The 13425-nt window shown below is 44.7% G+C and overlaps 1 protein-coding gene across 2 annotated transcripts; it reads left to right on the forward strand.

The window, feature by feature from the left end:
• Positions 1-2026: 2026 nt before the first annotated feature.
• Positions 2027-10859, forward strand: LOC122388894 (endocuticle structural glycoprotein ABD-4-like). Of its 2 annotated transcripts, XR_006257882.1 has the most exons (5): positions 2591-2789; positions 3263-3363; positions 3525-3807; positions 10075-10214; positions 10469-10859. XR_006257882.1 is itself a non-coding variant. In XM_043380386.1 (3 exons), the coding sequence occupies exons 1-3, from the start codon at positions 2745-2747 to the stop codon at positions 3754-3756; spliced, it is 378 nt and encodes a 125-aa protein (XP_043236321.1). In that variant the 5' UTR covers positions 2027-2744; the 3' UTR covers positions 3757-3969. The 2 variants fall into 2 exon arrangements, 1 of the variants encoding a protein (XP_043236321.1); XM_043380386.1 differs by lacking the exons at positions 10075-10214; positions 10469-10859 and having other exon boundaries at positions 2027-2789; positions 3525-3969.
• Positions 10860-13425: the final 2566 nt, after the last annotated feature.

Consider the following 13425-nt stretch of genomic DNA (forward strand, 5'->3'; position numbering starts at 1 on the left):
TTCTTGTTTCCCCCTCCGCTCTTGTTCCGTGGCTCTCTACCCCTTCTTGACCTTGACCGTTCTACCTCTCTGAGAAGTCTCCTTAACAGTTTCGGAGGATATCCGTTCTCTAAAAGTAATTGCCAGATCTTGTTGACGCTTCTGATTTCTTTTTCCTTGCTGGAAGAGTTGTTAAATGCCCTATGAAACATGTTTCGAATAATGTTATGCTTAGTACTTTGAGGATGTGCCGATGAGGAGTGCAGAATGATACCAGAATTTGTTGGCTTGATGAAAAGTTCTGTTTCCAGCGTTGTTTTTGCACCACGGGTCTCTACGGTGCCGAACTTGTACCGAACTTCTGCTCATGTGTACCTTTTAGGGCGTAGCTATATTTTTGCTTTTTAAGTGCATGATATCTTTAGGGTGGATGATCAGATGTTTTGTTGATGTTTTGTTGTTCGATATTGTTGTACGATTTGATATCGATACGTTTATACGATCGAAAGCGATGCGAACCTCGAAATGTGATGTTAGCCCTGCATGACGACCACGAGACAAACGAATTTTGAATTTTTCACTTTCTACAGGCAGTCGACAATTGTTGCGCATTTCACTCGCTACTTTTGCCTTGTACGATTTAACGAATTCGATTTAGACGAAGGTCTGTGACCGAAATATCATCAATTCATCAATAAATAATCATTTTCATTCATTTGGTCATTTTCCGAGGAGAAGGTCATATATTCTAATGATACTTCCTACATTTATCATGCTCCTCGCAGCAGCTCTCAACGATATACTAAACTTAAAATTTCACTTAAAATTAAATGAACCCGTGAACCGCCGCACTGGGGGTCTTGGAGTTCCACGCCACTTTTCAGGTCAAGCCAAAGGTCAAGTCACCAAATGTCAAATTTCGCCACTTTCCACGTCAAACTTGGATAATTTTCGACAAACTAGCACATTTCTCAGGAAAGGTTAGAGCTACAGCTCCGCGGAAAAACGCAACAGATAGCCCTTTTAACGTTCGTTCTGAATAATTCTCTCAGAATATTTGACGCGAATCGATCATTATCAGCGGTAAGCAGCGCAATGCAAAAACAGAACCGCCCTGCGCCGGCACAGTCTACCAATCAGGCGGCGAATAACGGCCGGCGCCGGTCGCCGCGCCGCCGCAGCGCCGGTCCTGCGAAATGTTTGACTTTAAACCCCTGGTAATAGAAAAGTTGCGGCTGATTTACCTCTTACTTCCAAAGAAAGATGCACAATTCAATTCTAAGGTGGTGCTGAAAATTTGACGTTACTCTGATGATTACGGCGTGAGTTATTTGCAAAAAAAAAAAAAAAAAAACAGGAGGGGTTGGCGATATTCGCCCTCTTCCACTGCGCGTGAATCAATTAATTTAGCTCTTAAGTTCAAAACTTCATCAAAATGCACTATATTGCATATCATTAGACTCGGCTGATCACGAGGAGCACAGTGACACCAGTTTTGGAGCGCTTGCCTATTTATCAGCCAAATTATTAGCAAAAACGTAGTTTGACCCCATTTGGCCTCAGCTGACCCGACCCTAGCATTCTTGCAGCATACAAACACCAAGTTAGTCACGTATGCATATTAACTGAGGCAGTGTAACGCCAAAAACTTGAAATGGAGCATATATCTCTCATATTTTTTTATTGGATAATAGCAGCCATTCGGACAAATTTCCTTATAAATTATCATGACCTCTAGATGACCTAGAAATCGAATCAAAGCTCTAGATTTCACGAAGAATATTGTAATTTCAATTTCAATTTGATAGTGTACCAGTTTTGTGACCTGGTGACCTGACCTGAGGTCACTGAGACTCAAAACTCTCAGCACACGTGTCAAATGAATACCCCAAGTTGTGTCCGAAATTTGGTGGCGCGAAGTGCCACAGTGCTTACACTATTAACGAAGAACGTTATTCTGTTGCTGCTAAACGAATTTATTTTATCCCGACTTTGACCGGTTTTTGTGACCTGGTGACCTGAAATGATTGAGACCTGAAATTTTCAGGAACGACGCCGAAAGGTTTCCCTGGAGGGCATGCCAAATATGGCGGCGCTACCCGCCGCTATTTTTAAGACCCTTAGGGGTTGCATTAGCCTCCCCCTGGGTCGGGCGAGGGTTAATAAAAAAGTATGATAATTTGCTAAATAAAGCATGTATGCATCTACATAATGCAACCCAAACTTGCGGCCTAACCCGAGAAGTAGGCGAAATTGGACCATTGATGGCCCCGAAGACTTGATCACATGTGACCTAACAAACATGACGAAGCAATTTCGTCATTATTTTTGACGTTCTTTCGAACACCGCCTAACGCGTGTCTCTATCGATAATATCGAAATTGAAATCAAGCAAAACCTTTGACGGTTTTACCAAACTATTCACAAGATCAGGTCGGTGTCCGTGTATTGCCCTGTGCTTTGTAGCATTTTACAAAGTCTCTCAGCGCGTGCACTGACTAGGTTACGGACTGGTGTTCCTCCCTGACGAGACCTGCACCATTCCCGCACTCCCTCCCTGGCGAGTTCTGCACCAGAGCCGCCGCGGATGATAAGGCAGATCGATATCTGGACATAAGCAAATCTGAGCGCGGATTTACTGTTATAAATCTCCATCTATTCTAAGCTGCAAACCTGTGCAATAATTCAAGTACTGATCACGTCGCGAAGGGTTGCCTTATGTAGCAGGTCTGCCAGTTTCTCTGCTATAAAAGCTGGTGACCGACATGTGTTCTACGTCAGTGGATCAGCTAAAACCCAGAATGAAGGCCGTGAGTGGAACAGGGTGAAAAGTGATCAGTGAGCCACCTATTTCGGAGAGGATCCTTCTTATTTTATATCTACTCCACCGCTCTGCTTTACTCGATGTCTGCCTCCTCTATAGCTCCCTGCTCCCATATCTCACTCTCTCATCATCTCTCTCTCTCTCTCTCCCTCTCTCTCTCTCTCTTTCTCTCTCTCTCTCTCTTTCTCTCTCTCTCTCTCTCCCCCCTCTCTCTCTCTAATATCTCTTTTCATCCCTCTCACATTTATCACGTGAGAATGTAGCAGAATGACTTAATTGTTAACGATTATGAAACTAATGCGAGCAATTCCTTATTGCAACAAACGGTGGCACTTAATTCAAAAAAAGTTTTACGGATAAGCTATCTTGTAAAAGGAATATTTGAAGTAAAACTTATCAAAACTCACATACAACAAAAATCACAATACACCATCAAATTCAAGCGACTCTCCTTTCTAGGTTCTGCTCTTCTGTGTGGTGGCTGTGACCGCGGCCGACAAGTCAGCGAGAATTGCCAACCATCAGTATGGCATCGAGGAGGACGGCTCATACCAGTCCAAGTAAGTCCAACGGTCATCTGAAATTATTGAGAAAAAAATGTTTATGGTTCATATAAATGAATATAACATGATGCCCGTATTACTACATACATCACACATGAATCGTCGTAAATGTTCACAACTGTAATGGCTGATGCATTAACAAAATGATCTAATTTCAGCTACGAGACAACCAACGGCATCAAGGCCCAGGAGGACGGCATCTCCTACCCCGGCAACATCCCCGAGTCTGGCAACTACGTGAGGAGCGGCTCGTACTCGTACGAATGGGAGGGCGTCACCTACACGGTCACCTGGACGGCCGACGAGAATGGCTTCCACCCGGAGGGTGACCACTTGCCCGACTTCAGCCACACTCGCGAACATATCGGAGGCATCGAAGAACACCTCTGAACTGCTATATTGGTTCCATAACCGAATGCCTGTTGCCGATCAAAAATAAAAGTATGTGATGAATTATCTATGCATACTAAACTGAATGTTCACGATCATAACTTATAAGCGTCTGTACGCTTTCCATTAGCGGTAAATCAAAAATTCCCTTGCCACATTTGTGTGTTCTTTATATATCATTGTATCAATGTGACTGTTTACACCTCGATTATTTCATCGGCATGGAGTGGTATTGACATTATCATACTTGTTTTGAATGTAATTTTGAAAAGAGATGCAGGTAATCAGACTTTTTGCAGCACGCCAAAGCTTTGCTGAAGAAAGCTCTAATACCTTTCATGCTCACTCAGTTACAAAATAGCATGCATCCACTGTCGACACATCTCTACCATCACGTGGAACACGAGTCTCTGCACCACAGCCGGTCGCCCTCCTGTTCTGCCCCTGCGAGGGTCGGTCACTCATATCGGACGCATTTGTACGACATGAGTGACCGCGGAGAGGCCGCGCGGTCGAGCCGTGGCGTCTCGTAGTCGTGACCGGCCGGAGCGTGGCGTTCCGTGACCCAGCTGGGTCGCTGCCACCCTCGAGTACAGAGATCAGGGTGACTACGGCTCGCCGTTACCCTGTGGTGGTGACCGACACTGACAACGCCGCTCGGGGCAGTTCGGTTGAAACTTGAAACTGTTATACGGATTGGATCTACATAAAAGCATCTGGCATGAGAATGGATACATGGACGATTGTAAATAAGGCGGGATATCCATCTACTTTTCTAGTTAGATGTTTATTTGCCACGGTCTACAACGCAGATATATCTTTATATCGCACTCCTCTAGTAAGGTGTAGGGATGAGAATGTGATACCTTAGTATCCCACTGAGATGAAAAGATAAAGTATCGAGGGTTAGCTAAATAACAAATGGCCAAGCGACGAAGCGCCTATAGCCAATGGATTTGATGGTTGTTTATGATGAACTAACAAATTGAACGCAGTCACTTTGTTCTCTGTTCCTGTGTATGAATAAAGATATTTTGATCAAATGCTTAACCCGGCAGGGGGTGGGCCTCCCGGCCACCTTCCGCGCGGTGGGGGGGGGGGGGCATTTTTTTTGCCCCCCCCCCCCCGTATCTCCGAAACTACTGGACGGATCCGGAAAATTCAAACGGCGCTCGATAGCCTTGTCCAATTTGTCGAAAGGAAACCAAATTTCATTGACCTCGGGGTCACTGATGACGTCACAGGTCAGGTCAAAGATAAAATGTTTCACCGTTCACGGGTCTTATAGGGAAAGCGCTATAACACCGAGGAAAACGCATTTTGTCGAAAATCAGCGATAGGGCGTCAGTTGTCTAGTACATATGTTACTATTAGAGGTCACTGGTCATACCAGGTCAGGTCACAGGTCAGGTCACCAAGGGTCACCAATGCAAGGGTCACCACATGAACCCAACTTTACTAAGGTTGTGCGATGCATGTTTTATGGCCAATTTTTCATTTCCAACTCAATGGTGTTGGTTATGAGACCATCAGGTACAGTTTAGGTCACTTTTTGGTCGAGGTCAGGTCAAGGTCAGGTAAAAAAGGTCAAATTTCAAAGTTGATAGTTTTGCATAAAATGCGTATTGATTCGTTGCAGCTCGTCACGGGGAGTCTAATGGTGGTCTTGGTTTTGCGCTACGAGGTCTAGAATTGCTAAAAAATTAAGTTTGAAAATTTGACGTCATCAATTTTGAACAGTTTGTTCGCTATAACTTGGCCAAAAAAAAGTATCGATCTCAAATTTGGTATGTAGATAGAAGGCGGTAGGGACTATCACATATATTCCGTTTTTTTGAAATTCAAAAAACTTTTTGGATTTTTTGGCTATTATATTCAAAAAATATATTTTTGGATTTTTGGGGGTTAAAATTCAAAAATTTCAAAAATCCGAGAAATCCGAGATAGCAGTTTTGTAGCCCTTTTAATTCTACACCTTTTATGTCAAAACATTTTTCTGCATCTTTAAAGCTGTAAGCCTGACAGCTCTTCCCGCGAAACCTTTTTTTGGGTCGAAAATGGCAGAAATGACATCACTCTGACGTCATTAGCGGCCAACCTATCATAGCCCTTGGAAAATTTTTGGTCACAATGTGCAATAGCTGTTCACGGGAGGGTACCGCAAGTTTGGTGACGATCAGCGCAGCGGTTCTGGAGATATATCGAAAAAACTAAAAGGGGGGGGGCAAAAAATGCCCCCCCACCGCCTGGAAGGTTAAATGATATAAAATACTTAAATCCTAAATGAAATAAATCTTAAATGCTATACATAATGCAAAGCCTCTAACTAGAAAGAAACTTCGTGTCTCACTTGCAGAAGATCGGGTATCTTTTCTACAGGTGTTCCAGGAGAACCCCGCCTCTTTGTCGCTTGGTTTCCAGTGTACTTACTACCGGGAAGAGATATCCTGATATTTTTACCCAGAGGAGTGAAAAATCCTTTCTATTATCCATTACCTTTACGTCTTGCTGACAGCTTTCGATCGCCATTTTCCCCGTCTTTCAACGACCATCCGTTCGGAAGAAAGGCAGGGGAAAAACCTCCTCCACCCCTGCAGGGCGCGTATGGTATAACATTACGCATAACAACCACGGCATTGATTTTTTCCCATACGCCGAGATATCCCTTTAGCATTATCCTAGCCGTGCGGGAAACATTTGCACGTGATCTTTCCTGCACTGTTTTCCGGCACGGGTTGATGACCTACAGTTCTGGTGATTTTTTGATAAAACTCTTAAAAAAGGTGATTTCAATAATTAAATTGTGAGTTTCTGAATAGATATTAAACGACGTATGGGAAATATCTTACTGAACTTGCTCTGGGAAGAAAAATGGAAACCTCGGTCTTCAAAAAATCTCCGGCACTCGGCTACGCCTCGTGCCTACAATTTTTTAAAGACCTCGGTTTCCATTTTTCTTTCCCAGAGCCGTTCAGTAATATATATTCCGGCATCGTGTTGTTCTCGTCGAGACGCGTTGAATGAACTTTAATTTCACCCTAAAAGGTCATTTTCAGTGACGCGGGAACTACTTTCAGACTGAGGGGGCACACCATAATAGCTGTTTTCACGACGGCCATCTGGTACACATTTGGTGCACATTTGGTGCAGATCAGGTGCAGATTTGGTCAAATTAGGTTCAGTGTGTCTCTTAGTAGCTATCATTTAGGGTTGCACTAATTGCTTATATGCCTGCTTTGTCATATTATCAGAGAGTATCGTCGATTAAAACACTGAAATAAATTCATAAAATAAAGATATTTGCTGTAAAAGAGATTAGGTGCAGATTTGGTCAAATTAGGTGCACTCGCCGGATAGCCCGTCGTGAAAACGGCTGTAGAGATCAGCCTAGGGTACCCCCAAATCTAGTTTTCTCACCGGTTTAGTCCTCTTATTTTCATCCCTTGGCTTTTTCAACAAAAAAGAAAACATTTGCAAAAAAGTGTGGTATTTCGTCTCAAAGTTGTGGGGGCACTACTCCCACGGCCCCAGAGTTAAGGGGGGGGGGGGGCAAGCTGCCCCAACTGCCCCCCCCCGGTTCCCGCGCCCATGGTCATTTTGAAAATTTCACCTATGGTCAAGGTCATTGTCTGACCGGAAAAGGTCATGCTGTTGCATATCAGTCGATCCGTATCGAGCTAAACTCATCCAAGGTGTTTTCATCGATCTGGCATGTCTGTATCAAAAGTTTTTGTATAAAAAAAACTGCTGGAGACCTTCCATGACTTGAGATATGATCTCAGGTATATAACGAGGGGTCATGGGTGGCAATTTTCCGAGTCAGTGTCAGTCAGTTCCGATACATACTTTTTATGCGTATTAGCCGTCTTCATGACGACCATCTGGTACACATTCGGTGCAGATTAGGTGCTGATTAGGTGCATATTTCGCTAAATTAGGTTCATTGTGCTTCAAAGCTATCAGCTTGGGTTTCACAGATGCTTAAGTACCTCTTTTTTCAAATTATCAGACATTTTGTCGATTAAAACACTAAAATTAATTCATGATATGGAGTATGGACATAGTTGTTGTAAAAGAGGTTTGATGCAGATTTGGTCAGATTAGGTGCATTCGCCAGATGTCCCGCCGTGAAAACGGCTACTGGTGCTCTTATCAATCGCTGAAAGCTTGAAAACGATCGTTCGGTCGGAGTAGCTATGGCGAGCATTGGAACTACTTCTAAAGGTTGGGTCACTTGACTTGACCTGATGACCTGACTTTGAATGACCCAGGTCTAAACTTTTCACAACATGTGCAGAAAAGACATTGGTAATATGTGCCAAAAATGGCGGGGGCGAAAAACCTGAGGGGGGACGTAAGAGAATTTTGCAGTATTGGGTGCGTGCAAGCACGACGTCCACGAACTTCCGGCGTATAACACTTATCAATTCAGGGTTTGGTGTTTGTTTAATTTTTCAAATAAACAAACATAAACAAACTGTTCACGAACAAATGTGTTCGCGAACAAGTGACGTCATCGGTCAAATTTTGGTAAACAAACAACGAACAGTTCGCGAACGTTCATGAACTGTTCGCGAACACGGTAAAGAGGGGGTAGATAAGACCCCCTCCTTAGCCATTTCGCTCCTAATTTAAATAGAACCTTGCGGAAAAAGCCAGCGTGTGCGTCTTTGCGAACCACAGCGATTGGTATCCGAGTTCAAGGTCTTACACCAACCGGTGACCCCTGAGGTCAGGTCAAGTGTCATAAAGTAGGGGTTTGGTTTTTGGTGAATAACTTCGCCACAAATGGTGGCAGAGCCACGATTGTGGCACCATCGTGCTCGTCGTGGCCAGGCGCGTCGAATGATACACTTTCTGTTTTGATTAGGTCTTTTTAGGATGTTGACCTCAGGTCAAGGTCAGGTCAAAGCCACTCGGGTCACAAAGCTGCATGGAGGATGTCATGTTGCATATCATTCGATGTGGCAGTTCTTTCTGAGTCAAGTGATGGCTCAACCGACTCGCTAGCTCAATTTGATCGGAAGTTATTAGCGAAAAGCTCCTACTGCACCAAACAGCCTTAGTGGCGTCTTCTATGACGTCATGCAAGGTCTTAGATGCACAATCTAAGCCTCAGCGTTGCAAGAATAATCATGAATCACGATTCCATGTGCTTGAGATATGACTGGTGCATTTTTTCACATGTAAAATATGCCTGCAGTCATGTCAGCACCGTATGATAACAATTGCTCGAGAGATATCAGAAATGATGACTTGTTCATGAGCGTTCATGAACGTTCACGATAGTGATGTCAGTTACGGAAAATCTGAATACCGATACCAAACCAAATACCAACCAAAACCATGGGGAAATACCGAAACCAAACCAACATGGAAAAATGAGGGAAATACCAAATTTTTACCGATTTCTTAGCCTTTAAACATTATTGAGGGTTCATGATACCAACAAAATACCAAACACATTACGATTGAAATACCAAATACCAAGTTGGTATCGGTTTGGTATCGGTATACCAAAAAGTTGGTATCCGATTGACATCTCTAGTTCACGAACTGTTCGTGAACAGAGAACCGTTGGTGAACATGTGACCTTGAATGCCAAAATTCGTTAACTATCAAATAAACAAACAAACAAACATTGTTCACGAACTGTTCATGAACAAATATACAAACACCAAACCCTGCTTATCATCGCTTGATGCTTGGCATACAGCCCATGATTATAAAAGGCAATTATATAAGTCATCTTACACGAAATAAAGCTAAATATATCGATATTAACGCCAATAAAGGTCACAAACCAGTAAGGCAGCATTCTTTATCAAATGTCAAATGATGCAGTCTCTTTGGCGGAATCACTGACACAGAGCTATAAGAGTGGCACCAATCGCTGGGTATCGCCAATTGGTCCGTGGCTCTCACCATGAAGACAGTAAGCAATTTGGCATAATCTCTTGTTGCTGCCACCTAACACGTAGGGGCACCCTTCCCAATATCTCGATAAGAGTTGGAGTTGCCCTCAACTGTGTTGGTCTAGCTTTGCTCCTAGATCAGTTTTTTCGGGGTTTCTATTTCAAATTGTACATTTATATTGTTCAAGAGTGATGAATCTCTGAGACTGGGATGGATAGGTTCAGGTCAGCCCAGGTCAACCATCGGGATACATTTCACCAACAAGGAAAAATAGAGTTATTATAAAGCAACTATGATTCTCCCATGGCAATCCATCAGACTCTCGTAAAAGGTGGAAGCGAGGTAAGATGTGCGATTTCAGTTGGTAATTCATAAAGCACGACTGACTCGTGCCGTTTCCAGTTCCAGGGTCCCTCTATCGCGCAGGTGCTCTGCCTGCTCTGCCTGGTGACTCTGCTGGCTCTGACCGCCGAGGCCGACAAGACGGCCAGCATCGTCAACCAGTACTACAACAACGACGGCAACGGCAACTTTGTCAACAGGTAGAGATGACAAGCATGTTAGCAACATAATATTATGTGGCCATGTTAAACGGTCTATGTCAATTACACCCATGGAACTATAACACAACGAGTATAAATAGAAAATTTTGCTACTGCAATACCTAGTTGCTAAGCTTTGATTAGCTACAAGAATGCATGTCAATTAATTCATTTTATAATATGTATGTTTGGGTGCAAAAAGGAGCATTATAACGAGTCTATTTCATCACATATGACGCCTTATGCCTGCTTAGGTTTGAAACATCGAATGGCATAGCTTCTGAGGAAGAGGCAGTCTTCTACCCCGGTCCGGAACCCGAGTCTGGAACGTTCGCGAGGAGCGGCTTCTTCTCGTACGACTGGGAGGGCGTCACCTACAAAGTGTACTGGAAGGCCGACCAGGATGGCTTCCTAGCGACTGGCGATCACCTGCCCAATGGTGGCGATGGTGAACAATATGGGCTTCTATTTTAAGCACAGAAGGAAATAAATGAAACATGAAAACGACGTCCAGCAGAAGGACGAAGAAAATGGGTGACTGAACAGCGAGCATAGTCTACATTCACTGAGCCCGTCGAGTGAAACAGTGTCAAATAAAGCAAAACACAGTGTCCCTGTATGAATGAATGAATGAAATAAAGCAGAGAGCAATCAGATACATGAATTTTGCTGAAGGAATAGCGCCGAGTGGTCACCCAGCGTCGTTACTCGCAGTCTCAGGAGTGGCAGTGTGCCCCGCACCATCCCCCACATCAGCACCCCCAGGGGCTGGCGTGGCACGTTCACGTGACTGGCTTGTGCTAGTAGATGCAGGATATGTAAAACGCATGGACGAAAACAGAACCTCGTTAAAGACACATAGAAAGCAGCTTTCCTGATGTCGATCAGAACAGCGGCTACGTTGTTTATGCACCTAGCACCCAGGTATAAAACTGTGGAGCACCCAGCTGGTTCACCATCCTGACCCCACCCTCGTGCACAACAGTGACCTGGGAGAGGTCATGCAGTCGAGCCGTCGCGTTCCGTGACCCTGACTGGGTTGACTCGTCGTTAGCTTCTTTGGTGACCAACAGCGCGGCTGATCGGTCCGGCTCAAACTCGAAACCGTAACATGATTCGGAACGAATACGTATATGTGAAGAGGTATTTGGACTGTTGTAAATAGTGCAGGGTTTGTCTATTATGAATAATGTCCTTAACCCTCGCCGGCACAGGCCATTTTGCGTTCTTCGACGGCACAAGGGGGTACGACCCCCATCGCGTTTGGACCCTGATCGAGCTAGAGCTTTGCGTAAAAAAACGAGCGTGCTGCCCGTCACGAGAGGAAGCCGATGACATCCAATTTTTATGTCCTAGGTCATCGGTTGACCTTCCAGGTCAGGTCAATGACCCAAAAGCCGGGTAAATCGGGACCTGTTAGAAAGTCGTAAAGTGTGGCTGCTATGTGGTTTTCCGGGGTGCTGATCACGAATATCGTGTTAGTTCTGATCACAGATGATGTTTTCAAGCATTTAGACCAGGTCGGCTCAGGTCAGGTCAGGTCAACCAGTAGGGTCGTGACGGGTATTCGTAGTACGTGTTAACCGCCTCTGAGAGCTTCGTAGCATGTTACGAAGGCACCAAAACTACTTCATAAATGTTCAAATGCTGCTAAATTCGACTTGAGCTCCAAAAACTCACCTAGAAACATGCAAAACTCGAAAAAGTGAACCGGGGTCACCAAAGGTCAATGACCTGACCTGACCTTCAGGTGACCTTGACATCCACCCTAATGCATGGGAGCAACATCAAATCACATGTTTGAACGTTTGAAACCACGAAAAGCTTGCAAACGCGCGGCTAATGCGAGCCGACATACGCCGAATCGCGATTCCGGGCAAACATGGTCTCGGAAAGTAGGTCACAGGTCAAAGGTCATTAGGGTCAGGATCACGAAATTTTTAGGGTAGGTGTAAAATTGATCATTGCGAGGGCACTGAACGTTTCGTCGCGATCAACCGCTTTTTACGCGAGTTATTCGCGAAAAACCTCAGGGGGGGGGGGGGTTGCATCAACCCACTGTGCCGGCGAGGGTTAAGGAAACCTTCATTAATTACATCACTACGCTAAATAAAAGAAAAATAGCTCCCCCCAAGAAAAAAACTAACTCCCGACTCATGTGCGCTCATTTGGTATTCAATTTATTATCTCTTCGTGTTCTTTTCACTGCAAGCGTGCAACACCTCAGCTGTTCCGTTACTGACCTTGAAAATATCGATAAATCCTTCTTCCAAATTATCAATCCATTTTATCCCTTCATCTCATTGATTCCGTAATCCAGCTCATTCTGTTGGATGTCCCTTTTCAGCGGTACTTGATAGCCGAGCCGCGGAGGTCGCGGTGTCCCACGGTGGACGTTTTCTGAAGCAGGTACGGGCTACCGGTCCTGCATCGATGACACATAGCCGGGGTGGACAGTCGGCTATGTATATAAGCCGCCGCTGATCTGTCCTGTCCAGCGATCAGCGGCGGCTTATATACATAGCCGACTGTCCACCCCGGCTATGTGTCATCGATGCAGGACCGGTAGCCCGTACCTGCTTCAGAAAACGTCCACCGTGGGACACCGCGACCTCCGCGGCTCGGCTATCAAGTACCGCTGAAAAGGGACATCCAACAGAATGAGCTGGATTACGGAATCAATGAGATGAAGGGATAAGATGGATTGATAATTTGGAAGAAGGATTTATCGATATTTTCAAGGTCAGTAACGGAACAGCTGAGGTGTTGCACGCTTGCAGTGAAAAGAACACGAAGAGATAATAAATTGAATACCAAATGAGCGCACATGAGTCGGGAGTTAGTTTTTTTCTTGGGGGGAGCTATTTTTCTTTTATTTAGCGTAGTGATGTAATTAATGAAGGTTTCCTTAACCCTCGCCGGCACAGTGGGTTGATGCAACCCCCCCCCCCCCTGAGGTTTTTCGCGAATAACTCGCGTAAAAAGCGGTTGATCGCGACGAAACGTTCAGTGCCCTCGCAATGATCAATTTTACACCTACCCTAAAAATTTCGTGATCCTGACCCTAATGACCTTTGACCTGTGACCTACTTTCCGAGACCATGTTTGCCCGGAATCGCGATTCGGCGTATGTCGGCTCGCATTAGCCGCGCGTTTGCAAGCTTTTCGTGGTTTCAAACGTTCAAACATGTGATTTGATGTTGCTCCCATG

This window comes from Amphibalanus amphitrite, unplaced genomic scaffold, assembly GCF_019059575.1.
Source record: "Amphibalanus amphitrite isolate SeventyFive unplaced genomic scaffold, NRLGWU_Aamphi_draft 000338F_arrow, whole genome shotgun sequence".
In the NCBI taxonomy this organism is placed as follows: domain Eukaryota; kingdom Metazoa; phylum Arthropoda; class Thecostraca; order Balanomorpha; family Balanidae; genus Amphibalanus; species Amphibalanus amphitrite.